The 27,483-nt window shown below is 47.9% G+C and overlaps 1 protein-coding gene across 5 annotated transcripts in view; it reads right to left on the bottom strand.

Moving 5' to 3' along the window:
• Positions 1-444: 444 nt before the first annotated feature.
• Positions 445-27,483, bottom strand: part of IL17RE (interleukin 17 receptor E) — a 53,900-nt gene continuing 26,861 nt past the window's right edge. For 4 of the 5 annotated variants that reach the window (XM_082209648.1, XM_082209647.1, XM_082209649.1 and 1 more), the window contains 14 exons: positions 25,921-26,073; positions 24,174-24,265; positions 21,931-22,054; positions 21,076-21,218; positions 19,949-20,017; positions 19,133-19,202; positions 17,464-17,651; positions 16,294-16,341; positions 13,702-13,747; positions 11,025-11,176; positions 9,429-9,497; positions 7,267-7,318; positions 5,334-5,444; positions 445-2,422 (listed from right to left, as the gene is read on the bottom strand). In XM_082209648.1, the coding sequence (XP_082065774.1) occupies positions 1,719-2,422; positions 5,334-5,444; positions 7,267-7,318; positions 9,429-9,497; positions 11,025-11,176; positions 13,702-13,747; positions 16,294-16,341; positions 17,464-17,651; positions 19,133-19,202; positions 19,949-20,017; positions 21,076-21,218; positions 21,931-22,054; positions 24,174-24,265; positions 25,921-26,073 (2,021 nt within the window). In that variant the 3' untranslated portion in view covers positions 445-1,718. The remainder of the gene's footprint in view (positions 2,423-5,333; positions 5,445-7,266; positions 7,319-9,428; positions 9,498-11,024; positions 11,177-13,701; positions 13,748-16,293; positions 16,342-17,463; positions 17,652-19,132; positions 19,203-19,948; positions 20,018-21,075; positions 21,219-21,930; positions 22,055-24,173; positions 24,266-25,920; positions 26,074-27,483) is intronic. The other variant, XR_014216019.1, reaches the window with a different exon arrangement.

Here is a 27,483-nt window from a genome sequence, read left to right on the forward strand (position 1 = left end):
CAGCAGCAAACAAAGGTCCTTTGAGCTATGGGCAGCCCTGCCAAGTGTGTGTCACATAGAAACCATATATCGTATTCTGTTTACATCTGCAATCTACATCTTCAAGGGCTTAGAGGAGATGCCAATAGTTCAGAAAGCAAGCACATACATTTCCCTATCAATTGAAAACAGGTGCTAACACCCTGCCCCACCCCCTGGCCGTGGCTGGTATCACCATCAAAAGCTATAATTTAATGTTCATTGTGAAGACTTGCTTGTGATACCTCAGTGACACGTCTGCAAGCTTAATAAGCTCACGTCTAGAAGCACCTCAAGTTCTGTAATACATAACCAAGTTATGTGTGCATTGCAACAGGACAAGTCTTGATCTGCCTTTTCAAGGTTGAATGGTATTGCATGTACACCCCAAGTACAGAAGTGATCTATACATCAAAGATGCGTTCGCGTTTTTAAAGTAATTTTTATTATCGTATTCCAAACAGAAAAAAACAAGAACGTAAGGACTCATATAAAAGACACCCCCCAACGCATTCGACAAACACACAACAAAACAAAAAAAGCGTTCCCTCAACGTAATCCTTAAGTGACATGCTTGCTTTGTACTTATTTGAACAAGAGGCAGGCTGGTGACCAGAACAGGTAGCTTGATAGATTTGTAGTTATTTAACTGTATATTCCTTAATAGCTTACCGTTGGGCAGAATGCTGCCTCCATATTTCCCCTCATATATTCACAAGTTAAATTGCTAGAGAAACCCGCTTTTAAAAGGAAAGCAGAAAATGCAAAGAGTGGAGGGGGCAGGTTAGTTCTACAGGCCTGAAATGGCCTGCCGGTGAGCAGTTTAAGGTTTCCTGTTAGCCAATTCAGTTGCAGTAGGGCCGATAGGACTGTACTCCAGAGCACCTCTTTTGGGGTGATTGCAGCGTCACATAAATTACACATGGCAAGACACAGCTCCAATATTGCACAGCCCCTCCTCTGGCGCCAACGCCACACAGCGGCCTCCTGGCCTTTCCTGTGCCGTGACCAGCATTAACTTGCACCGCACTATCATTTCCACGGCAACCATTTCCAAAACCGCTGTGCAAGACGAGGCCTAGCCGGTGGAGCAGCTTCCAACTCGGCCGAGTTTGGCCGCTCTTTTTCGTGGCGTTGGGACTCAAAAGGCCCCGGACTTCCATAGCAAGCAGAGCAGCCTCTCCTTTAGCTTAAAACACTGAGTTTGGACCTTCCTTTTCGCATCCGCAGACCTAAAAAGGTAAAGGTAAAGGGACCCCTGACCAATAGGTCCAGTCGTGGCCGACTCTGGGGTTGCGGCGCTCATCTCGCTTTACTGGCCGAGGGAGCCGGCGTACAGCTTCCGGGTCATGAGGCCAGCATGACTAAGCTTGCTTCTGGCGAACCAGAGCAGCGCACGGAAACGCCATTTACCTTCCCACCGGAGCGGTACCTATTTATCTACTTGCACTTTGACGTGCTTTTGAACTGCTAGGTTGGCAGGAGCAGGGACCGAGCAACGGGAGCTCACCCCGTTGCGGGGCTTCGAACCGCCGACCTTCTTATTGGCAAGCCCTAGGCTCTGTGGTTTAACCCACAGCGCCACCTGTGTCCCATCCGCAGACCTAGCAGGCTGCAAACACCTGCCTTCCCAGGTTCTGAAACGGAGGGAGAGCCCCACTTCACAACCCCACACGTTCTCCAGGGATGCGCGTCTCTCCTCAAGCGCAGCTCGGCCTGCGCAGTTTGGGATGAGGAGCGAAAGGGACCAGGGAGCTCGCAAACTTCTCCGTGGCTGACCTCCAAGGCTGATGCCTCTGGCTCCGCACGGCTTTCTTCCTCTCGGCCTTGAGCAGGCGGCACACCAGGGCCTTAGCGCTGGCGCGGAGCCATCTTGGGGTTGAGCTGGAAGGGCCCTGAAGCACCTTGACCAGACCTGGCAGTTCCTGAGGCAGGCGGTATCGAGGAAGGAAGTGCAAGGCCCGGGGGATGTTGCGCCGGCCGCACAGTTTGCTGAAGTAGGCGATGACCCAGTCGCCCTTTCCTCGCACGGCCCCGGGCGCCCCCTGCAGTTCGCCTTTCAAGCAGGCCATGGCCGCCCCAAACAGGTCGTGGGGCTCCGGTGCCTTCACGCCGCCGCGCCTGGAGGCCTTCCCTTGCCACAGCCCGTAGGCGCGGGCGCTGCCGACGCTCCACAGTAGCAAGACCTGGCCCTGCTCCCGGCTGACTTGCTCTCGCTGGGCGTACACCCAGGGCAAGATCCCCAGCCGCCCCACGTGGCCCAGCTCCCAGAGGTCCAAGAGCACGGGGCAGCCCAGGGCCGAGCGCAACAGCGCCGCAAAAGCACACACCAACTGCTTGTGCTCCTCCGAGTCGGGGGAATAGATCAGCAGGATGGGGCGAGAATGGCGCTTGCCCGGTGCGTCTGGGGAGAGAAGGGAGAAAGCGGAATCAGGAATGCTTCTCATAAGAAGGTGCTGACCCTTGACAGGGACTTCTCAGTGGTGGCTCCCCAGCTGTGGAATGCCCTCCCTAGTGAGGTGCAACCTCTCTCCGTCGTCATTAATTTTCCAGGAGGAATTTGAAAGCGTTCCTGCGGTGGCTGAAGGATACTGTTCCTCACCAACCTTCAAGATCATTGAATAGAAACAGGGTTTTAATTGATTTTAGAATATTTTAAGCAGAGGTTGTGTGGCCACCTGTCATGGATTGCTTTGGTTTTGATTCCTGCATGCCAAATGGGGTTGGACTAGATGACCCTCGGGTCCCTTCCAACTCTCTGATTCTGTGATACTGTTAACAGCTTTTTAGTTGAGTCGCAATTGTTTTTAGAATGTTTTTGACTGCTTTAGAATGCTTTTACTTTATTTGTAAAGTTGTCTTATCTCTTTGCCACCACGGGCTCCTTGGGGAGGAAGGGTGTGGCATGAATCCAATATAATAACAACAACAATAATAATAATAATAATAATAATAATAATAATAATAATAATAATAATAATAATAATTTATTACACCCCACCCATCTGGCTGGGTTTCCCCAGCCACTCTGGGTGGCTTCCAACAGGAGATTAAAATTACATTAAATCATAAATAATAAAGGTCTTAGGTTCCTCCTAAATGGAGCCTTGCCAACCAACGGATCACCAAATGAGACTGGATGTAGCAGCACAAACCACCAGCGACTATGAAATATCCCTTCCCAGCAGATCATGGGAATGATAATGCCTGGTGTTTATTCTGTTTCCATCATCCTGCTTTAGCTGAGACAAGGGTCCTGCTCAGAAGGCAGTCTGCTCCCAGTTGCACCATGAAATCATAATACAGTCTTATCTTGGGATAAATATGCTTCAGGATAAATATTTTCGGGTTGTTCTCCACGGTGACCCTGAAGTAACAGAGCACATTACTTCCAGGTTTCGCCGCCCGCGCATGCGCAGATGGTCAAAATGACGTCACGTGCATGTGCGGAAGCGGCAAAACGGAGCCCGTTACTTCCAGGTTTTGCCACTCGCGCATGCGCAGATGGTCAAAATGACTTCACATGCATGTGTGGAAGCGGCAAAACGGAGCCCGTTACTTCCAGGTTTCGCTGCTCGAGCATGCGGATGGTCAAAATGACTTCATGTGCATGTGCGGAAGCGGCAAAACGCAACCCGCGCACTCGCAGACGCGTCTTACGTTCGCTTCAGGACCCGAACGGGGCTCTGGAACGGATCCCGTTCACATTCAGAGGTACCACTGTACTTCAATGGAGAGTAAATGGAGGCTCTGGCAATGATAAGCTCCTGACTAGAGCAGAAGTGAAAATAAAAGCTGGATGCTGAGAATGAGTCATTAATAGAGAAGGCTTTTAACTGCATATTTGATTTATGTTGGTACAGAAAAGAGCCTTCTCTGTGGTGGCATCTCCCCAATCGAGATTGGGCAAGCACCAATATTGGATGCTTCTGGCATGCTTTGAAAACATACCTATTTGCCCAGACATTCCTTGACCATTAATGCCAGTTTTTAGCACCCTAATTACTGTAACTGATGTTAATATTTCACTCATATGTTTTTGAGGGTATTTTTTTGGTCTTCTTGGTATACTGCCATTGCTTCTTGGTTGTAAACTGTTTGGGCACTCTGTGGAGTGAAAGGCAGTACAGAAATAATTAAAATGAATTAATAACTTTGTCCTGCCATATTTTTTCACATTGACCCTACACACATTTCCAGGCAAGGAAAAAAGTGACCTTCTGCATAAGAGTAGATGGACTAACATTTTTATACACAAATGCCACCACATGGTAAGAATTGTTTTTGTCATTCTCAACCAATCTTTTCTGAAAAACATTCAGGTTTTTCTTATGTTGCTTTATGAATCATTATGTATACTTACGGTGTTAAACAATAAGAATGACTATAATTTAGGGCAATTCCTAAATTTGCCCCTATCTCAGAGGGAGTTTTTGGACTACAACTCCCAGAAACCCCAGCAAGCAGGGCCAATGTGTGGGTGGGAGTTGCAGTCCCACAAAAATATTTGCAGGCAACCTCTGCCCTATGTGATGAAATACAGAGGATGCTGCTGCTCTGACAACTGTCTAACCGCACAGGACTGAATTACTAGAGTGCGTTGCCTTTTGGGAGTGGCCGCCGAGGCCATATAACACCAGTCTTGAAAGACCTACAGTGGCTCCCAATATGTTTCTGGGCACAGTTCAAAATGTTGGTGCTGACCTTTAAAGCCCTAAACAGCCTCGGCCCAGTATACCTGAAGGAGTGTCTCCACCCCTATTATTCAGCCTGGACATTGAGGTCCAGCTCCGAGGGCCTTCTGGCAGTTCCCTCACTGCGAGAAGTGAGGTGACAGGGAACCAGGCAGAGGGCCTTCTCAGTAGTGGCGCCCGCCCTGTAGAAACGCCCTCCCATCAGATGTCAAGGAAATAAGTAACTATCTGACTTTCAGAAGACATCTGAAGGAGGCCTTGTTTAGGGAAGTTTTAAAGGACTAATGTTTTATTGTTTTTTAATACCTTGGTTTATAACCATAATCTGTTCCGGAGGTCCAGTTGTAAATCAAAACCAAGGTGTGCTTTCGCCAATGGGGTCTCCCCCCCAAAATGGGTTGTAATCCAAAAAAAGGGACACGCACTTCCGGGTTTGACGTGGTTGTAAACCAAAGCGGTTCCAAACCAAGATACCACTGTATTCTTTTGGGGAAACCCAGCCAGATGGGTGGGGTATAAATAAATAAATAAATCATCATCATTATTATTATTTCAAAGACATTTCCCGCCCTTTCACAAACACACAGTGATAGTTCTTCTCATCTCTCCGATGCTTCTTACCTCTATGAAGCCTGCGCAGAACACAGCGAATTAGCAGAACCGCTGCGACCAGCAGCAACACTAGTCCTAGACTCACTCCAAAGGCCAGCAGCCCCCAGTGCCTGTGAGTCACTAGTAGGGGGGGAAAAAGGAGGTGAGAAATTAACACAAATTAACAGCAACCTGCACTACCTTTCCATCTGCTCAGGGATCTATGTACGTTGTTTCTCTTTCCATCCAAAACACTCATTCTCTTTCCATCCAAAACTCATTCTCTGAGTGTGGATATTCATGGAGCCAAAATTTGCACCATCCATTCATGCACAAGCGGGGGAGGTAACGCCAGTCTCGGGGGGAACCTCAAGGTATGAGGGAGCACTTTAAAATAAATACATAAATCTAAGGACTCTCTCTCTCTCTCTGTGTGTGTGTGTGTGTCAAAGAGAACCAAAACAGACCAATGAGGCCTGAACATGCTCAGTGGCCACAAAATGCTGACTGCCTCTTGCAGGGTCAGGGCAGAATGGAGTATTATGGAAGATAGCAGGACTGACGGGAACCCCACATGAACCAACCCAAATCCCGCATTCATCATCAGAGGTCCTTCTTCGTGTTGTGCACTCTCCAAGACAGGTGTGGAGGGTGGCAACGTGAGAACAGGCCTTTTCAGTGGTGGCTCCGCACTTAGGGAATGGTCTCCCTAGGGAGGCACCGCCTGACACCATCACCGACTACATGTAGGCACCAGGCAACCCTTTTTTTTCTTTTCAACCAAGCTTTCTTTTTGGGTCCTTTTGCTTGGAGTGCCATAAATAATAACAGTATCAACCTGAATGGGAGCACTCCCTACTGCAACCTTTTGTTGCAGGACCCAGTTGCCCATCCTAAAATATAAAGTTTTGATGCCGTCTGTTATGTACTGAGTTGAATAGGATCCAAAAGGCAGCAGTCTGATTGGTCCTAGAACAATAGGATTCAGAATGCAACAGTCTGACTGGTCCTAGAACAATAGGGTCTAGAATGCAGCAGTCTGATTGGTCCACAGGAGCCACCCAATCCAGCTCCGGATGGAAGTGAATCCGCAACCTGATTGGCCTACAGGAGAATCCCGGAATTAGCCAATCACATGGGGTCCATTGTGTAAATAAAGTATATAAAGCAGACATTCTGGGGGAACTTCCATTCCTCCTCACCACTATGAGCTGAATAAAGAGCATGAAATCCACTCTCAACTCCGAGTATATTTCACCGTCCCTTCTCTCCATGGTATCTATGTGCTACTGATCCTCTTATGACTAACCCTACTAGGGAGCCTTAGCACTGCAGCAACACACCTTGAGGACTCCGTCCTTCAATGGAGAGTCTTCATTGAGGACTCTCCTTCCTTGGAGGTTTTTAAGCAGAGGTTGGATGGTCATCTATCTTGGATGCTTCATTTGAGATTCCTGCATTGCAGGGGGTTGGACTAGATGACCCTTGGGGTCCCTTCCAACTCTTTGATTCTATGTTCTCCCAGAGGGTACTGATATTTTGCCCATTCGCTGGCTGACGAAACAGGTTCCCCATCCCTGCCTGCACCAAAGAACAAGTGGTACGTGCACTACAACCCGCCTCCGTGTACTACAAGATTTAGAACATCTAGTTCTGACTCAATACTCTTTCCAAGAAGACTTTTCACTGTTCCACATTTAGCTGGGGCCATGGGCGTAGCCAAGGGAGGGGGTGCAGGCAGGGAGGGGCAGCTGCTCCCCCCCCCAATCAATAAAAGTACATAGCTAACTGAGGTTCTGCCCCTCCTAACAAAAATCATGGCTACGCCCATGGCTGGGACCCAGCAAAAACAACCAGGCAACCTCACGCAAGGGATGACACATGCAGCCACTCCCCACAATGGGGCAAGGTGCTGTTCCTTAAATCCCTCCCACTCCCAACCCAACACAGGATGGCAACTTACCATCTGGGCACAGAAGCTGTTTGCCAGCGAAGCGCACATCAGAACGCCAGACCTGACAAACCAGAAGGAGAGAGAAGGCAGAACGCTTGAAACTGGTTTTAGTGACACAAGACCGCACTGTATACAAGTTGTACAAGTGACAATAAAGTATTTCAATTTCAATTAAGCAGCTCGCACATTTTGCAGCTGTCAAGTGGGCGGTCAGTGGTGCCGGTCTCCGGCATCGAGCCCCACCTACTGCTGAAATTGTTCTCTACCAAGCAAGGTTCTACTCAAAGTCAACAAAATAGGTTTAAAGACTGTCCCAAGGCAAATCTTTAAAAAATGTAGTATAAACACTGGCCTGCGAGCGCACCAATTGGAGATCAGCCTTTACCAAAGATGTCATGGGCTTTGAAGATGCTCGAACTCAGGAAGCAAGGGAGAAACATGCTAAGAGGAAGGCATGGTTGGCAAACCCTCACCGTGATCAACTCCCACCTGTCCCCAATGTGGAAGGACGTGTGGATCCAGAATTGGCCCCCACTCTCACTTACGGACTCTCTGTTAAAACCGTGTTTATGGAAGACAATCTTACTCGGCTACAAGTGATCACCAAAGAAGAAGAAGACTCAAACTAGACCCATTGGAGTTAATTAACTTAAGCTAACCACCGCATTTTTAGCTCTATAAGACGCACCAGACCATAAGACACACCTAGATTGTTTTCTAGTTTTCCTAGGAGGAAAACAAAAAAAAAATATTCTGAATCTCAGAAGCCAGAACAGCAAGAGAGATTGCTGCGCAGTGAAAGCAGCAAACACCACAGGGATGCGTACTCAGTCCGCTCCTTTATATTCTCTACACGTACGATTGTGTCGCTACTCACCCTAGTACTAGGGTTGTTAAATTTGCAGATGACACAACCGTGATTGGGCTCATCCATGAAAGGGAGAGTGAAACGGATTATAGAGATGAGGTGGAGCGGCTGACAGAGTGGTGCAGAGCTAACAACTTGCTCATAAATACAAGGAAGACAAAGGAGCTTGTGGTGGACTTCAGGAGACAGAAGAGCAACGTCCAGCCACTTTTGATTGATGGGGTCTGTGTGGAGAGAGTAACAACGTTCAGATTTTTGGGCATTGAATTACAAGAGGATCTGTCCTGGAGTGTCAACACAAGGGGGCTTGTGAAGAAGGCGCAGCAGAGACTGTACTTTTTGAGAATACTAAGGAAAAACCATCTTCCGCAGAAACTGCTGCTTGCCTTCTATCACTGTGCCATTGAGAGCGTGCTCACTTATGGCTTATGTGTGTGGTACGGAAGCTGTACTACCCAGGACAGGATGGGGTTGTGCAGGGTTGTTAAGGCAGCAGAGAGCATTGTTGGCTGCCCACTCTCCACCTTAGAGCAGATTTATGCCACAAGGTGCCATAGGAAGGCACTGTACATAGTAAAAGATCCATCGTATCCTGGTCACTGTCTCTTCGAGCTCTTGGACGGAGATACAGGACGATGAAGACAAGAACGAGCCGTCTTAAGAACAGCTTCTTCTCCAGAGCGATCTCGGCCCTGAATGGGAAGCCCGGACTTTGAAAGTCATCTAATCTTCCTTGCTGTTTTATACTGTATTGTTTTAATTAGTGTTTTTATGGAGCAGTCAAGTAATTTCGTTGTCCCCGAACGGGGCAATGACAATAAAGATATTATTATTATTATTATTATATTATTATTATTAAACCCTCTTCCTGTTCTGGCTCCTGAGATAGCTGTGCAGCCTGCATTCGCTCCATAAGACGTACACACATTTCCCCTTACTTTTTAGGAGGGGAAAATGAGTCTTACAGAGCAAAAAATACGGTATGCCTGTCAACTCCAAGGTGATTCCTCTGGGCAGGACTAGGGGTGGATACAATCCAATGTACAGTGGTACCTCGGGTTAAGTACTTAATTCGTTCTGGAGGTCCGTTCTTAACCTGAAACTGTTCTTAACCTGAAGCACCACCTTAGCTAATGGGGCCACCTGCTGCCACCATGCGATTTCTGTTCTCATCCTGAAGCAAAGTTCTTAACCCAAGGTACTATTTTTGGGTTAGCGGAGTCTGTAACCTGAAGCGTCTGTAACCCGAGGTACCACTGCATATTACAATACAGGGTGGGGTGGGGCTTAGGTTGGTCCTTACCAGTACGCAGCTTGTCAATGCTCGCCAAGGAAGGATGAGGTCCAGGTCTCCCAGGCTTGATCTCTCCAGCTGCAAAACATAAGGGTGAGTAGGACATGAGGCCCAGTCCTCTGCCTCGCTCCAGGAAAAAAATGCAGCCCATTTACTGCACCTTCCCTCACCCACCATAGAATTGGAAGGCACCCCAAGGGTCATCTAGTCCAACCCCCCTGCAATGCAGGGATCTCAGCTCAAGCATCCACGACAGATGGCCATCCAACCTCTGCTTAAGAACCTCCAAGGAAGGAGCGCCTATCACCTCCCGAGGGACTTCGTTCCACTGTCGAACAGCTTGTACTGTCAGAAAGATCTTCCTGATGTTCAGCCAGAATCTCCTTCCTTGTAACTTGAAGCCACTGGTTCGAGACCTACCCTCCAGAGCAGGAGAAAACAAGCTTGCTCCATTTTCCATGTGACAGCCCTTCAGATATCTGAAGATGGCTATCGTATCTCCTCTTGGTGTTCTCTTTTCCTGGCTGAACATACCCAGCTCCTTCAGCTGTTCCTCACAAGTCTTGATTTCCAGACCCTTGATCATCTTAGTCACCCCTCCTCTGCACATGTTCCAGCTTGCCAATATCCTTCTTAAATTGTGGTACCCAGAACTAGACACAGTACTCCAGGTGTAGTATGACCAAGGCAGAATAGAGCAGTACTATTACTTCCCTTGATCTGGACACTATGCTTCTGTTGCCAGAGTGGTGCATGCTCTAGTTATCTCCTGCTTGGACTACTGCAATGCACTCCACATGGGGCTACCTTTGAAGGTGACTCGGAAACTGCAATTAATCCAGAATGCGGCAGTTAGACTGGTTACTAGGAGTGGCCACCGAAACCATATAACACCGGTCCTGAAAGATCTTCATTGGCTCCCAGTATGTTTCTAAGCACAATTCAAAGTGTTGGTGCTGACCTTTAAAGCCCTAAACGGCCTCGGTCCAGTATACCTGAAGAAGCGTCTCCACCCCCATCATCCAGCCCGGACACTGAGGTCCAGCGCCAAGGGCCTTCTGGCAGTTCCCTCGCTGCAAGAAGTGAGGTGACAGGGAACCAGGCAGAGGGTCTTCTTGGTAGTGGTGCCTGCCCTGTGGAACGCCCTCCCACCAGATGTCAAAGAGAAAAATAACTACCAAACTTTTAGAAGACATCTGAAGGCAGCCCTGTTTAGGGAAGTTTTTAATGTCTGGCACTGTATTGTTTTTAATATTCGGTTGGAAGCCACCCAGAGTGGCTGGGGAAACCCAACCAGATGGACAGGGTATAAATATTATTATTATTATTAATGCAGCCTAGAATAGGATTCGCTTTTTTTGCTGCTGCATCACAGTGTTGACTCATGTTTAGCTTGTGGTCCACTAAGACCCCCTAGATCCTTTTCACATGCACTACTGGCAAGCCAAGTGTCCCCCATTTTACATTTGTGCAGCTGGTTCTTCCTGCCTAAGTGCAGAACCTTACATTTGTCCCTTCTGAAATTAATTTTGATGGTTTGGGCCAGTCCAGCTGGATCCCAACCCAAGTTAACCCTCCTCCTCTCCAGCTCCAAAAGTCACTTACATGGGTGATGGTATAGACAGGTGGCTGAGGCTCACACTGGTGCGGAGATTGCTTCTGACATAAGGCCGAGCTGAAGGATGCTGGTGCGCGAGAATGAAAATGCAAGTGGAGCTGCCAAGGTTTGACACTCATAGATACATTCCAGGCAGTGTCTAGGAAGAAAGACCGGCAACAAGTTGTTCTAATGTCTCAGACCTTTTTAGGCATATGTTTGCACTTGAAACAAAAAATTAATTCTTACAAAATTTTGGGCGCATCTGATATGTGTGTGACGCTGAACCCGGAAGTGACCTGGAAACATCACAAAAACTGCACCGAAAAGGGCAGTACAGGGTGGAGGTGAAATGGGATGTTCCAAGGCTTTTCCAATGGTGTTTCGAATATACGCGATTTCACTTAAACGCACGGTGCCTTAGAACGTAAGCCCCGCGTTAGTTGGGAGTTGCCTGTATAGAAACATCATACACACATAAAATATATCCCAGAAGGTGGAGTTTAGGCAACGCATCCAAATCAACATGGGTCTTCAGAAAACTAAAGCAGGGGCAAAACCCTAGATAGGTATCCTGACATCTTGCGGTTAGTTCAGTGCTGCCTACAGCATAACTGTGAATATTCTGTATTTCCACTACTTCGCCACGTGAGGGCGCAATTGCATTTCAGTGTTAACAATGCAAACACAGCTCTTCCAGATTAAAGGAAACAAGTGACAAGACTGCTCAAAACTAAGCAGGAACATTTAACTTTAAAATCCACATAACAAGCCATTCTGTTTTCACAAAACAACGCTGGGGCGAAAATCTTCACGTTGCTTTAGACTGACTACAAACACCAAGGAAGTCTTTTGTTTCAACCGTTCATTGTTTACGGCCAACATGTTTTCTGCCAGTTAAGAGGACCGTGCATTTACGCCATGGGTAGGCAAACTAAGGCCCGGGGGCCGGATCCTGCCCAATCGCCTTCTAAATCCAGCCCATGGACGGTCCAGGAATCAGCATGTTTTTACAGGAGTAGAATGTGTGCTTTTATTTAAAATGGGTTATTTGTGGGGCATAGGAATTCGTTCCATTTTTTCCCCTTCAAAATATAGTCTGGCCCCCCACAAGGTCTGAGGGACAGTGGGCCGGCCCCCTGCTGAAAAAGTTTGCTGACCCCTGATTTACACTAACAGCTGGGCAGCTACAAGTCACAAAAAATGCTGGAAAACAGCATCAGCTGATCAGGATTCTCTCCTCCCTAAGGGAGGCCTGTACCCCCCGCAACAAAAATACTACGGATCAGTTTTTCTGCACAGCATTTCTCCCTTTGGCTAAGTGCCAGGTTTCCTGGACGGAAAGCTTGAGCGACAATGTGCAAAAGGGCTGTAAGCCAGAAGTACAGCCTACGATTTGTTTGTAAAAGGTGCCTGGTTCATTCCTGGCATCTAGAAAGGGGGTGGAAAAATCACCGGTAGCAGGGTGGGCTCTCAACTCTGGGCAAGCGTCTGCAACCCCTGAAATCTCTCACTGCTCATGAGATTGGGGTGGAGTGCAACATTATGTTGCAGGGAGGCAAAAATGGAGACTCTGCCGGAGCATTAGGGTTGCAGGTGACTAATCTCAACGCAGGCTATCGTGCCATTAACAGCTGAATGCGGCACCCAGACTGCCCTTACACGCCTGCCTCCTTACTTACAGACAAAGCAGTGGCTGACAGCCTCTATCCCATGGGTAGGCAAACTAAGGCCCGGGGGGCGGATGCGACCCAATTGCCTTCTAAATCTGACCCATGAATGGTCCGGGACTCAGTGTGTTTTTACATGAGTAGAATGTGTCCTTTTATTTAAAATGCATAGGTATTCGTTCATTATTATTTTTTCAATATATAGTCCAGCCCCCCACAAGGTCTGAGGGACAGTGGACCGGCCCCATGCTGAAAAAAATTGCTGACCCCTGCTCTATCCTCTTCCTTAAAAAGGTAAAGGGACCCCTGGGCCTTAGGTCCAGTCGTGACCCACTCCGGGGTTGCGGCGCTCATCTCGCTTTATTGGCAAAGGGAGCCGGTGTACAGCTTCCGGGTCACGTGGCCAGCATGACTAAGCCGCTTCTGGCGAACCAGAGCACCGCACGGAAATGCCGTTTACCTTCCCGTCGGAGCAGTACCTATTTATCTACTTGCACTTTGACGTGCTTTCGAGCTGCTAGGTTGGCAGGAGCAGGGACCGAGCAGCGGGAGCTCACCCCGTCGCGGGGATTCAAACTGCCGACCTTCTGATCAGCAAGCCCTAGGCTCTGTAGTTTAACGCACAGCGCCACCCGCGTCCCACCCTCTTCCTTAGTGTTCCGTTTATAGGACTTAGCATGGCAGAGAATGAAACAAAACCAGAATCAATTGGCTCTGCCTGTCATTTTCTCTGGCTCCATCTACTGTCGGCCCCCTTGCCTTCCGCCCTACCAGTCCCAAGGAGCACCAGCCTCCACTGACAGCTGAACAGCAATGAGATGACCTGCTTCTGAGTGCTGTCATGATGGGCAAGGAATGTACAAACACAGGCAGAGAAAACAGCTTTGGGTCCATGCTTGAAACCCTAATGAGCATGATCTCTGGTTCAGTGAGAAGGAATCGCTTCCCTTGCCCCAATCACCACCTCCCCATCATCCTACGTTACCAAACCAGCAGGTTTGAGCTGCAGACTCACCTGTCCGGAGTGGGCACTCAATGCGGCTGCTGTTTCTGTAGGAAAACTAGAAAAGACAGACAGCAAAGACACAGGATCACTGGAAGAGCTGGGGCTGGTGAAACCAAACCAGCAACTCACACTCACAGAATGAAAGAACAGCAAAATCAGCAGGAGTCCTCAATTCTAGCCCCCTGCCTGCCTTCCTTCGGGAGGGGATACAACAAATATCTTTAGCGGGAAATAAATCCCACATCTCCATTCCTCCAGTGACGGACAGCCTTGAATGCAGTCATACCCTAGATCCCAAATGCCTTGCGAGTCAAACGTTTTGGCTCCCGAATGCTGAAAACCTAGAAGTGATTGTTCCGGTTTGCGAACGTTCTTTGGAACCCGAACATCTGACGTGGCTTCCAATTGGCTTTAGGAGCTTCCTGCAGCCAATCAGAAGCCGCGCCTTGGTTTCCAAACGTTTTGGGAGTCGAACGGACTTCCAGTACGGATTCCGTTCAACTTCCGAGGTACCACTGTAGAGGACCTGAACTGATCTCATCGGTCAAGCCAACTTAAAACTAAAACTATCAAGTATTTGTCCAAACCTGCTCTTATAAAAGACATGGGGAGCTGCTTTTTAACGAGTCTAACCACTCATCCATCTTGCTCACTATTGTCTACAATGGCTGCGAAATGGCCTTCCGGGATTTCAGACCCCTTCCAGCCCTACCTGGAGATGCTGGGGATCAAACCTACAAAGCAGCAGGTGCTGTACCGCTGAGCCACATCCCTGACCTCCAGCAGTGAAGATTCTGCGGCACTCCTGAAAGCAACCTGTCCCAGTGCATCAACACCCAGACAGTCAGACAGTCGCTAGGACAGCATGGCTGTAGCTCAGTGGCAGACGCAGAAGGTCCTAGGTTCTGTCCTTGGCATCTGCAGACCAGGGTGAGAATATCCTCTGCCTGAAACCCTGGAGAGCCGCTACCAGTCAGTGCAGACAATGTGGAGGTAGAAGGACCTATGGCGTGATGACTCAGTGGAAGGCAGTTTCCTATGTGCCTAAGTTCTTCCCAATGTCCTACCTGAATTTTTGTGCTTGCAGTTTTAAGCCCACGACTATGGCCCCTAAGACTGCAGACCTTGAGAGTCAGCCCCATGTACACTGTAAACAACTAAAAACTTCAGCAGGATTTGAATAACGTTTGTAATGTACTAAAAACTAAGGTGAAATTGGATTCTATAAGAAAAATAGGGGAAATAAGTGAAGCAGTGGGAAAAGATTGGAAATGGTAACCATGGAAGGGGGGGGGTCAAAGGATTCAGGGAATCCTCAATGATGATGTTGTTGTTTATTGTTTGAATTTGAATTTGCAATGTAAAACTCAATTTTTAAAAAAAAAAGATTTATAAGAGAGCCAGCCCCATAGGACTCTGTGTAACTTCTTCCTGAGTCAACCTTCATATGACTGCACTGCACATCACAGGGTCTGTTTTCCTTTGGACAAAAGCTTTATGCTTTCGAAGGCTTATCAAGTGCAACGGTTTTCATACTCTGCAACATATGGAAAGAAGAAGAAGAAGAGTTTGGATTTGATATCCCGCTTTATCACTACCCTAAGGAGTCTCAAAGCGGCTAACATTCTCCTTTCCCTTCCTCCCCCACAACAAACACTCTGTGAGGTGAGTGGGGCTGAGAGACTTCAAAGAAGTGTGACTGGCCCAAGGTCACCCAGCAGCTGCATGTGGAGGAGCGGGGAATCGAACCCGGTTCACCAGATTACGAGTCCACCGCTCTTAACCACTACACCACACTGGCTCCCACTGCTGGAATAACCCCAGGAGGGACTGAGAGCTCATCTGTACCTTGGGCTTTCTAGGCATGGGACAAGCCTAGATGAGCCTTGAGAGGACATCCCTTGGTTGAGGACCAGCTTGTCTAGATCAGGGCATACCAAGTCATATCCTTCTGCAAGAAGTGAAGTTCACTTTTTTAAAAAGCACACAAACATCTACATCCCAATGCTATCTACAGGTGAAACTCTAAAAAGTTCCTTTATTTCAGTCATTCAACTTGAAAGGTGAAACTAATATATGAGATTGACTGATAACATGCAAAGCGAGATCTGCTTCTACTTCTCAGAGGTCCAATCTTACTCCATTTGCAAGGCTTGTTTTGCTGATTTCATTGAATATTCTCATTTTCTGAGATGGTTCATTTGGGGTTTTCATCAGCTGTACGCCATGATCATCACAATGGTAACAAAGGAGAATGTTAGCCGCTTTGAAACTCCTGAAGGCGAGTGAAAGGCGGGATATCAAATCCAAAGAAAGGCTTGACATATCTCGCTTGGCATGTCATGAGTCTATCTCATATATTAGTTTCACCTTTGAAGTTGAATGACTGGAATCAATGAACTTTTCCACAATATTCTAATTTTTTGAGTTTCACCTGTACTAAATCCTATGACGATAATGCAACTCCCAAGCTTTCCGTCGCTCTCCTGAGACTGTGCAGAGTCCAGACAGCTGCAAGTGGCAACAGTTTTGGGCAGAGAAGATCTGGCACTAGGACTTGCCAGTGTCCGGTGCGAGTAGCGACTGGGAAGCAGGCCTCACCTTGAAGCAGAGCCGTGGGTGAACATCCACCTCCTCAAGGATGTACTCCTAGAGAAAGAAAAAAGCACGTGAGGATAATCTTGATTGTTTATTTGCAATATCCATCTATCGCTTAGCATGCAAGACCTCTAAGCAATAAGGCACATAAGATCATTTCAAAAGCACTCCATTATTTTCTCTCCTATATCAGTTTCCACAACTCAACATGGCAAGGGTGAGGGAATCTGTGACTTTTCAGATGTTGTTGGCATCCAGCTCCCACCCACTCCAGCGAACAGGGCCAAGAGATTGACGTTTGCTGCAATTCAGCATTGAAGGGAGGCGTTCTAATGAATAATGTTTTATTATGTTTTTATATATGTTGGAAGCTGCCCAGAGTAGATGGGGCAACCCAGTCAGATGGGCAGGATGCAAATAATAAACATTATTATTCCTTGGAAAAAGAAGAAGAAGAAGAAGAGAAGGAGGAGGAGTTTGGATTTGATATCCCGCTTTATCACTACCCTAAGGAGTCTCAAAGCGGCTAACATTCTCCTTTCCCTTCCTCCCCCACAACAAACACTCTGTGAGGTGAGTGGGGCTGAGAGACTTCAGAGAAGTGTGACTAGCCCAAGGTCACCCAGCAGCTGCATGTGGAGGAGCGGGGAAGCGAACCTGGTTCACCAGATTACGAGTCCGCCCCTCTTAACCACTACGCCACGCTGGCTCCCAGCACAAAAAAGGACAGGACAAGTGGGAAACTGCTTGGACCTGTGCTTTCAAGGCACAAAACAAGTGGACGAGTTGACAAGCCCTAACGCTTCCTCCAGTTCAGCCATCCTTTAAACACCCCAGTCTCCCCTCTTTTACTCTTTACAGTGGGCAAGGAGCACCAATACGTATTTACCCTTAATGAGGACATACTGCTAAGCCTGAACCACTTGCTTGTGCAAACAGGCTTGCCAGTCTTTGGTGGCTCAAAGGCATCAAGCAAGGATTCAGTAGCTAAATATCTTTCCACGTGCCTCTACTGCTCCCTTTCCCTACCTGCTGCGGCAAAACCGAGCTCTACCACAAGCAGGCAGGGAAGGCAGGGATCAGTTCCGAACGAACGTCACCGTAAGAGCATCATTGGATCCTTACCCGTTACCACCCCAGCAAGCTCCTAGTATGACCGCCCCACGCTTTCACCTGACGTAATCCTGTGACTGTGGAGTTGGGGATGTCTTGACAGGCCGCACCCGGAGTGGCGCTTTCTTTCCAGCACAGGGAAGCATTGGGATGAAGCAGGCAGCGGCCGCTCAGAGACATAGCCATTTCAGCCTTGCCGCTATTGCTGTAGTCGCGAAACTCCACCGAGGACCACAGATCTGGACCATCTAGAAGAGAGGCAGCAGCGGGGGGTGTAAATATGATTAGACTGTTGAGTCTCCAATAGACACTAATACCTTATAACAGGGATGAGGAACCTGTGGCCCAGTGTATGCTGTTGGAACCAGGCAGAGGGCCTTCTCGGTGGTGGCACCCGCCCTGTGGAATACCCTCCCATCAGATCTCAAGGAAATAAACAACTACCTGACTTTTAGAAGAAATCTGAAGGCAGCCCTGTTTAAGGAAGTTTTTAATGTTGGATGTTTTATTGTATTTTTAATATTTTGTTGGATGTGGCCCACAGTGGCTGGGGAAACCCAGCCAGATGGGTGGGGTATAAATTATTATTATTATTATTATTATTATTATTATTATTATTATTATTATTATTAAAGGTATAGGTAAAGGGACCCCTGACCATTAGGTCCAGTCGTGACCGACTCTGGGGTTGCAGCGCTCATCTCGCTTTATTGGCCGAGGGAGCCGGCGTACAGCCTCCAGGTCATGTGGCCAGCATGACTAAGCCACTTTTGGCAAACCAGAGCAGCCATTTACCTTCCCGCTGGAGCGGTACGTATTTATCTACTTGCACTTTGACGTGCTTTCGAACTGCTAGGTTGGCAGGAGCTGGGACCGAGCAACGGGAGCTCACCCCGTCGCAGGGATTCGAACCGCCAACCTTCTGATCGGCAAGTCCTAGGCTCTGTGGTTTAACCCACAGCGCCACCTGCGTCCCTATTATTATTATTACTACTAGTAGTATTATTATTATTACCCAGAACTACCTAGTTCAAGTTATGCCCTTTAACCACTACATCACATTGGCTCTCTCTTTGTCTGCTGGACTCCTTATTGAATCAAGTAGGTACCTCCAGCAAAACAAAAAACGGGGGGGGGGCACACCAATACCACCTCATTTTTACACCCAAGTAAATGTATTAATAGTCTAATGGGCAGAGCTAGAGATCAATTTAGTTCTAATAGAAAAGGGGGCTGCATTCTTTCATTAGGGCTAACTAACCAGAGAAAAAGCAGTCTGCTCTGCTTCTGCACCTTTAACAACAGCTCAATGTGCAGAAAACAGCAGATCAGAGCCGTCTTTCCCATTGGTGTTAGTGGTTCGTTGCGCCAGGGCGCTGGCATCTCAGGGGCGCCCCAGCGAGTGGGGGAGCTGCACCCCCTCCCTTGTTTGGGAGTTGCTGGGGGGGGGCGCCGGAGGGATCTTTGCACCATGGCGCCGGATATGCTTCAGATGGCCCTGCAGCAGATGAACATTTCACGACAAGAAGCTATGCATACTTGCTAACACCTGCATACTAAGGTCTCTAGCAAATAAATTTGGCATGCCTGTCCTCCACAGCAGACCTTACCTACCTAAAACAAACACTATTGCCATAATAGCCAAGCAGCCCTAGCAGCAACAGAGCTAGACAGCATTGGCAGAGCCCTGCTGTCATCAGACCCGGCCCTAGAATAAAGGAAGACTCACAGGCCTCTGGCTGATCCCAGAAAGGGCACACTTTTTTGCGCAAGCTGTCGTGGTGCTCATGATACGATGCCTAGAACAGAAGGGAGGAAAGTTAGGTCCAAGTTGGCTGCTTCCCAGCCTTGATTCCCTCTGCAGTCCCCAGACAGAGGGCTCCCACCCATGTGCTAAGAGGCACCCACGAGAAAATGACAGGCAAGCCCATTCTGTCCTGGGGTGCTTCCAGATTGTGGGCTTGGGGTAAGGGGTGCGGGAGGCTTAACACTGTAAATGGGTCGTTCACAAACAAGTCAAATCTGGATGAAATTGGTGGTGGCGGGGAACGATGGACTGGACTTTGATGCCAACAGAGCTGCAAAAATTGCATGCATAAGGAGCAACCATCCCGCAATCAACACCCATCTGGAAACATTCTTGGATGTTCTGTCTCCTGTCCAGCCCTGGCCACATGGCCACTTTCTATAGATGGCCTGGAGTGGGTAGGAGGGGCTCTTAAAGGCACAGCCACCCACAAACCTCAGCAAAATCTGCTACAAGACTGAGCCACAGAAGTAAGCCTCAGCTCAGCTCAGGTTCCTCTCCTCCAGCCTTCCCCGACTTGGTGCCCTCCAGTTGTTTTGAACTACAACAGCTGGTGGGAGTTAAAAGTCCAAAGCAGTCAGAGGGAACCAGGTTGCAGAAGGCTATTTCAATCCTTCTTCCCCCTCCCAGTTCTGTTTGTGCATCTCCCCACCCACCCACAAGAGAGACGTATCTCTCTTTTCTCCTCCCACTGAAAAGTGTTGGAATGGCGGGCCCCCCAACATGATGTGCACGCACCTCGATACATAAGCATGGGAGCAGGCGCTCATACGGCAGCAGAGCAGGGTGATGCTTGGAGACCAGAACCTGGGAAGAGGAGAACAGGGCCATAACATTGAGGCTCTGGAGCAGAATATAAGTTTGTAATTCTTCTTACTCAACCCACACATTCCCCTTTATATCCCTCCAGCCTGTTTGTCCTGCCTTTTCCTCCCCCACCCCACATTATTTTATCGTTTTATTGTTTGTACAAGAAGCAACAGCCTCCTTGCTCTTCCTTCCTACTAAAGGTAAAGGTAAAGGTAAAGGGACCCCTGACCATTAGGTCCAGTTGTGACCAACTCTGGGGTTGCGGTGCTCATCTCACTTTATTGGCCAAGGGAGCCGGCGTACAGCTTCTGGGTCACGTGGCCAGCATGACTAAGCCGCTTCTGGCGAACCAGAGCACCGCACGGAAATGCCGTTTACCTTCCCGCCGGAGCGGTACCTATTTATCTACTTGCACTTTGACGTGCTTTCGAGCTGCTAGGTTGGCAGGAGCAGGGACCGAGCAATGGGAGCTCACCCTGTCGCGGGGATTGAAACCGCCGACCTTCTGATCAGCAAGTCCTAGGCTTTGTGGTTTAACCCACAGCGCCACCCGCATCCCATCCTTCCTACTAGATGGGTTCATTTCTTTTCTTTCCTCCCTTCTTTCTAAATTTATTTGGTTTTTCTGATTAAAATTTTACAGTCATATATCAAACATAGACCAAACATAAACACTAGATTCCAAGGAATCTCTTGGACTTCCCTCCTTCCCTTTTTGGGTCCTATTGTTAATCATTTCCTCCTGCATCTTTTATGATGAGCCAAATCTTTTACATCTCCATCGTGTCCAAAATTCACCCTTAAACTGCAAGTGATATTCCAATCCTACTAACGATTTTAACTGTCTACAATGGTCTTTAAGGTAAGTTATAATTTCCCCCCCATTCCTTATTAAAATTTAGGTCTTCCTGATTTCGGCTTCTTCCAGTCACTTGAGCCATTTCAGCATAATACATTAACATGATCTGCCATTCTTCTCTAGTAGAGACTTTTATCTCCTTTTAGATGGGTCCATTTCTGTTCCTCCTCTGCATCCTTCCCCTCCAAGGTCTCACCTGCTGGTGGAAAGGCTGGCCCAGTTCCTCGCACTCCAGAGCCAGCTGGTGGCAGAGGCGTACTGTGATGTCAGGACCCTCGGTGACAGACACCTCAATAGCCCGTTCTGCTGGCACCCATCTGTGGTGGAACTCTGGAACTTCTGGGGAAGGAAAAGCAGGCTGTGGCAGAGAAAAGCCAATCTGGAGCAGGACATTTGGAACGCTGCTGTGGCAACTGATGAGGAGTTTTGGATTTGATACCCCGCTTTATCACTACCCAAAGGAGTCTCAAAGCGGCTAACATTCTCCTTTCCCTTCCTCCCCCACAACAAGCACTCTGTGAGGTGAGTGCGGCTGAGAGACTTCAAAGAAGGGTGACTAGCCTAAGGTCACCCAGCAGCTGCATGTGGAGGAGCAGAGACACGAACCCGGGTTCACCAGATTACAAGTCTACCGCTCTTAACCACTACACCACACTGGCTCTCCACACTCACCACACTGATGTGTTTCAAGGCTTCGTGTATGTGAGGTAATACATGGCTTTGGTATGGAAATGTTGCAAAGCCTGCTATTACTGCATATTCTATTGCCTATCAGCCATTGTGTGTACTTTGATATAGGATTAAATACTTGCATGTGCAAGTTACAGAAATATATTATGCTCGTCTAAGACCTTGGCCTCTCTCCCCTCTGCCTTGGTCACAGAATAATTCTGGAATGCCAAGGAAGGCACTTTGAATACCATCTATGACCAGTGTTTCCTGAACACCATTTTCCCCCAGCACAGAATTTGAAGATTTTCTGGGCACAGAATTCCAAACCCCTCAGCAGTGGCAGTAGGCCAGGCCTGTATTTATTCTAGCCTTGTCTTACCTAATTGGTTGTCAGGGATTAAAAGGCTTTCGTTGATGCTCAGCACCCCGCCAGGAATGGTTTCCAGCGAAACAAGCACCCGACGGCCGCTCTCTGCTGGGAAACAGTCAAATAGCACCTGCCACTGGAGAAGGAAATGCCACAGTGAGAATGGTGCCCACCTAGATCCCCTGCTTGTAAACCAGGCTGGAATCTTGGCCTGTCCCAAGCTGGAGTAACCCCCTAACTAGTGGCTGCAACGCTATTGCTCTGTAAGCGATTATCTGGTGAATCTCTTAAACAGCAGGAGTCCACAAAACGTACAAGCCAGACTTCACACACCACTACATCATACCATCCAGTACTTTGGGGGGTATGAGGTGTCACCGCGCATATCTTGGCAATGGAGCGGCAGTTGCGAGTACAAAATGGCTGCCATGCACAGCAAAAAAAAAAAAGGAAGGTGATGGTATTCCGTATCAGTCACTACCACCACAAAGAAAGCGCTTGCTCATATCTATTCAAGCCCCTGAACATGGAATCCAATGACTTGTGGAGGGTCTTGAACATACCAGCTTTCAATTTGTAAAAAAAACAACCCCACATTTCTAGCCCTCATGAATTTAACCTTAAAAGGTTGAAGCAAATTATGTTAATTCCCAAGTCTTCTCCATCTGTTAATTGTAGAAAGGAAGTACAGTAGTACCTTGGTTTACGAACTTAATAATAATAATATAATAATAAATTTTATTTATATCCCGCCCTCCCCAGCTGAAACAGGGCTCAGAGCGGCTAACAACAGTAAAATGATAAAACATTCTAAAATCATTTCATTATAAAATTAATTCAAATCAGGTTAATGGCAACCATTGGGTTGTTCCCAACCATTGGGAAGTTTGTTCTTACACCAAAGTGTTCTTAAACCAAAGCATGCTTTCCCATAGCAGCGGGGGACTCAATTTACAAAAGGAACACACTCAACAGGAAGCGGAACATGTTCTGCTTCCTAGGCAAAGTTCACAAACCAAAACACCTACTTCTGGGTTTGCAGCGTTTTTAATCCAAGTTGTTCGTAAGCTAAGCTGTTCTTAAACCAAGGTACCACTGTACTTCCACACAGTATTTTCCCACAAGCCTCACTCATAAGAGAAGGGGTGCCATTCCTCAAGTCTGCCTGAAACTCAACATCACAATGATCCCTAAGCCTAGAAGAGCATGCCTGCTTGTTGCAGTCACCCAACAGGTCCTCACTGCACAAACTCAAGGGCACCCCCATTCATTATGCATTTACAAGGAGTTGAGTTGACCACTGAAAGCAAGTTTTTTAGGGTTCAGTCCTGTCCTCTGTACCTTTTCTACTTCAGGACACAGACATCCCTAAAGGTAAAGGTAAAGGGACCCCTGACCATTAGGTCCAGTCGTCACCGACTCTGGGGTTGTGGTGCTCATCTCGCTTTATTGGCCGAGGGAGCCGGCGTACAGCTTCCGGGTCAAGTGGCCAGCATGACTAAGCCGCTTCTGGCAAACCAGAGCAGTGCACAGAAACACCGTTTATCTTCCCGCCGGAGTGGTACCTATTTATCTACTTGCACTTTGACGTGCTTTCAAACTGCTAGGTTGGCAGGAGCAGGAACCGAGCATCTGGAGCTCACCCCATCATGGGGATTCGAACCGCTGACCTTCTGATTGGCAAGTCCTAGGCTCTGTGGTTTAACCCACAGCGCCACCCGTGTCCCAGAGACATCCCTTAGTACACAAAATAAACTCAGTGTCTGGTACATTGCTATGGCCGTCAAAAGATGGGGGACTGGGAAGCACAGCCAAGTTTCCACCATTTCTGAAACCGAGGCCAAGGCTGAGGAATCTGTGATCCTCCAGAGGTTACCGTACTACAACTCCCAACCACCCCAAGAATACAGGTTCCTATAAAATTACACGTTGCTCCGACATTTTGCAAAGATGTTGAAAGATACCACTATGAATTAGGAATGTACAAAGATTGGTCGTTTCCCAATGCAATGGTCAGAAAGGAGGTTGTGGTGTGGTGTATATGTTTCCACCTTTCTTTCCTGGCACAGAACTCCTGTGCTGGCAGGCAGAAGTTCTGAAGCTTTTCCCAACATGGAGATAAAGGAGAACTTAATCAGCTGAATTTCGGCCTTTCGTACAGCTAATAAACAGAAGGCAGCGACATCCTGTTGAGTGGCGGGAGAGAAGCCTCCCCATCACAGTCCAACACGTCCATAGGAATGGTGATAACTAACCAAGGTTCCAGCGCCTGATCTTCTGAAGATCTGAAGCCAGCCAGAGCGTTTGGAACTTATAACCAGGAAATGCAACTCCAGTCCTTCAATGCCTGAGGTCAGGAAAAAGAGAGAGAGAATACAGCGGTACCTCAGGTTACGTACGCTTGAGGTTACATACGCTTCAGGTTACAGACTCCGCTAACCCAGAAATGGTGCTTCAGGTTAAGAACTTTGCTTCAGGATGAGAACAGAAATCGTGCTCCAGCGGCGCAGCAGCAGGAGGCTCCATTAGCTAAAGTGGTGCTTCAGGTTAAGAATAGTTTCAGGTTAAGTATGGACCTACGGAACAAATTAAGTACTTAACCTGAGATACCACTGTAGTGCCAAGGAGAGAGATAGGTAGTCCAAGGCAACACAAATCTTCACTGAATCCTGGTATTATTTATCACTTTAACTGAGTAATTTGTATCCCACTTAATACGGCAGTTTCTAAGCAGTAGAAGCAGTCTACCTCTCCTGGTGCTTACAAGGCAGTGTGTGTGCTGTGCATCTGCGGGTTTGCTGAACAAGTGCATCATATTGCTCTGAGTTTGTGGGCACCAGGGTCCCCTAAATTCCTGGGCCCAATAGATGCTAGAATTTAATCAAAGCTTGGGAGCTAGAATCACAGAACTGTAGAGTTGAAAAGAAACACAACGGTCATCTTGTTCAACCCCCAGCTATGCAGGAATCTCAACTAGATCATCCATGACAGATGGCCATCCAGCCTCTGCTTAAAAACCTCCAAGGAAGGAGAGACCATAACCTCCCAGCAGGAGACTGTTCCACCGTTGTACAGCTCTTACTGTCAGAAAGTCCCCCCCCCCGAAGTTTAGTTGGAATCTCCTTTCTTGTAATTTGAAGACATTGGTTTGAATCCTACACTGCAGAGAAGGAGGAAACAAACTTGTTCCCTCCTCCATGTGACAGCCCTTGAGATATCATTGTTGGAATTCCTGCCCCACGATTGCAGTCATGGGATTGTTGTCTATCACATGACGGTGTATGTTTTCATTCACACAGTGTGGGAAGTGACGGAGACAGGATGTTTGTGTTACTGTGTTCCGTGAAGTGGGACTAACGCCCTTTGTTCTTTCTCTTTGCTGTCTGATGCTAGAGAGAGAGGGAGCCATGTTGCAGTGCTCCATGTGTGTTTATATGAAAACAAAGTAGATTAGCCAAAATGCTGAGTTGCTGAGTTACGCAAACTGCGAACACTCTGCAGATCCCTAAGTGTGCCGGTGACTGTTGGCATCGGTCGCTGTGATGTTCGGGCTGAAGAAAGCTTTTGAAGCTCCCGAACGAACGGCCAGGAGGGAGAGAACATGCCAGTCAGGCATGTGTCTCTGCCAGGGTCCTACTCGAGAGTAGGACGAGCTCCTGACAATCATATCTCCTCTCAGTCTCCTCTTTTCCAGGCTAAACATACCCAGCTCCTTCAACCGTTCCTCATAAGGCTTGGTTTCCAGACCCTTGGTCGTCTTGGTTGCCCTCCTTTGCACACATTCCAGCTTGTCAACATCCTTCTTAAATTGTGGTGCCCAGAATTGGACACGCTCCTAACGCTTCTAAACGACATCCCATTTACATTCGTTTTCTATATCTTATTGCATCATGAGAAAACTTCAATAAAAATATTAACTGTGATTTCCTTCCTCGCCACACCTGTTGCAAGAACCCTGGCTAGATCAGTCCCTGGCCCACCCCACCTGCTCCCATATCATACCTGTAGCGTTCAAAGCCAAGCGAACACGCACACACGTCTGGCGCTTGCGGAAGAGCTGAACTGGGCTTAGGCTAAGGCTGGGCACACGCAGGGATAGGTCTTCCTGCAGCTTCCGCTGGCATCGGAATCTGGACCGAGGCAGGGCACCATACGCTGTAGAAAAGAACAATAATGCAATTATGGGAGAAGCATCTTGGAACAACCAGCCAAGAGGAATGAGGTGTGGGCAGCCCAGTATAAATCCACCATTAACGTGCTGTTATTCTATTCATGACATATTGCAGAATGCACAGCTGCTAGGTAAAGGTAAAGGGACCCCTTTACCTTTGGCCAACTCTGGGGTTGTGACGCTCATCTCACTTTACTGGCCGAGGGAGCCGGCGTACAGCTTCCGGGTCATGGGGCCAGCATGACTAAGCCGCTTCTGGCAAACCAGAGCAGCGCACGGAAACGCTGTTTACCTTCCCGCCAGAGTGGTACCTATTTATCTACTTGCACTTTGACGTGCTTTCGAACTGCTAGGTTGGCAGGAGCAGGGACCGAGCAACGGGAGCTCACCCTGTCACGGGGATTCGAACCGGCAAGCCCTAGGCTCTGTGGTTTAACCCACAGTGCCACCCACGTCCCGCTGCACAGCTGTTACACACCTGCAAAAAAAACCACCCGTCTGGAGTGCTATGAACATCTGTCATTTCTGTTGCAAAAGATTTAACATGGGTCTTCTCTGGAAATCAGAATTATAGTCCCAGTACTCCAGCCAGCTATAAACACACTTGCCAGTACTTTCCATCTCCTCCAACTCAAAAGCTATTAGCCGGTCTCTTCTTCCCTTCCCCCTCTGTAAGGTTCCTGCAAAAAAGTCCATGCACCTAGAAAGCTAGCATGTCAGGGTGGAGGATTCAGTTGAGCCTTCTCCCCCATGGGGGAACATTCAAGCATGTACCTTCACACCTCTGTGACACTTTTAATAAAATGGCCTGCACTGAGCCTTTGGGAACCTCCAGACTGTCAGTATTGAAAAGTGTGGGATGAAAAAATGACTGAATGGGGACATCTAAGTACCACACAAACAATTCAGGAAGAATACAGGACTAATGCAGCCTACACAGAAGTCTTAATTTGCTTCAACCTATTCTATCACGCCTTTAACTTTCTATATGTTTTAAATTGCGGTTGCAAACTTTTCAGAGATAATTTTATTGCTTTACCTTTTTGGTAAACCACTTTAAGGTCCCGTCCCCCCCGCAATCAAGCGGTATATAACTTTTACAAGATTGATTAACCAATCAAATGTTCGTTGTCATATAAAGGTAAAGGGACCCCTGACAGTTAGGTCCAGTCATGACCGACTCTGGGGTTGCGGCGTTCATCTCGCTTTATTGGCCAAGGGAGCCGGCATACAGCTTCCGGGTCATGTGGCCAGCATTACTAAGCCGCTTCTGGCGAACCAGAGCAGCGCACGGAAACGCTGTTTACCTTCCCGTTGGAGCATTTATCTACCTATTTATCTACTTGCACTTTGACGTGCTTTCAAACTGCTAGGTTGGCAGAAGCTGGGACAGA

Source organism: Podarcis vaucheri (genome assembly GCF_965113315.1).
Source record: "Podarcis vaucheri genome assembly, chromosome: 2".
NCBI lineage: Eukaryota > Metazoa > Chordata > Lepidosauria > Squamata > Lacertidae > Podarcis > Podarcis vaucheri.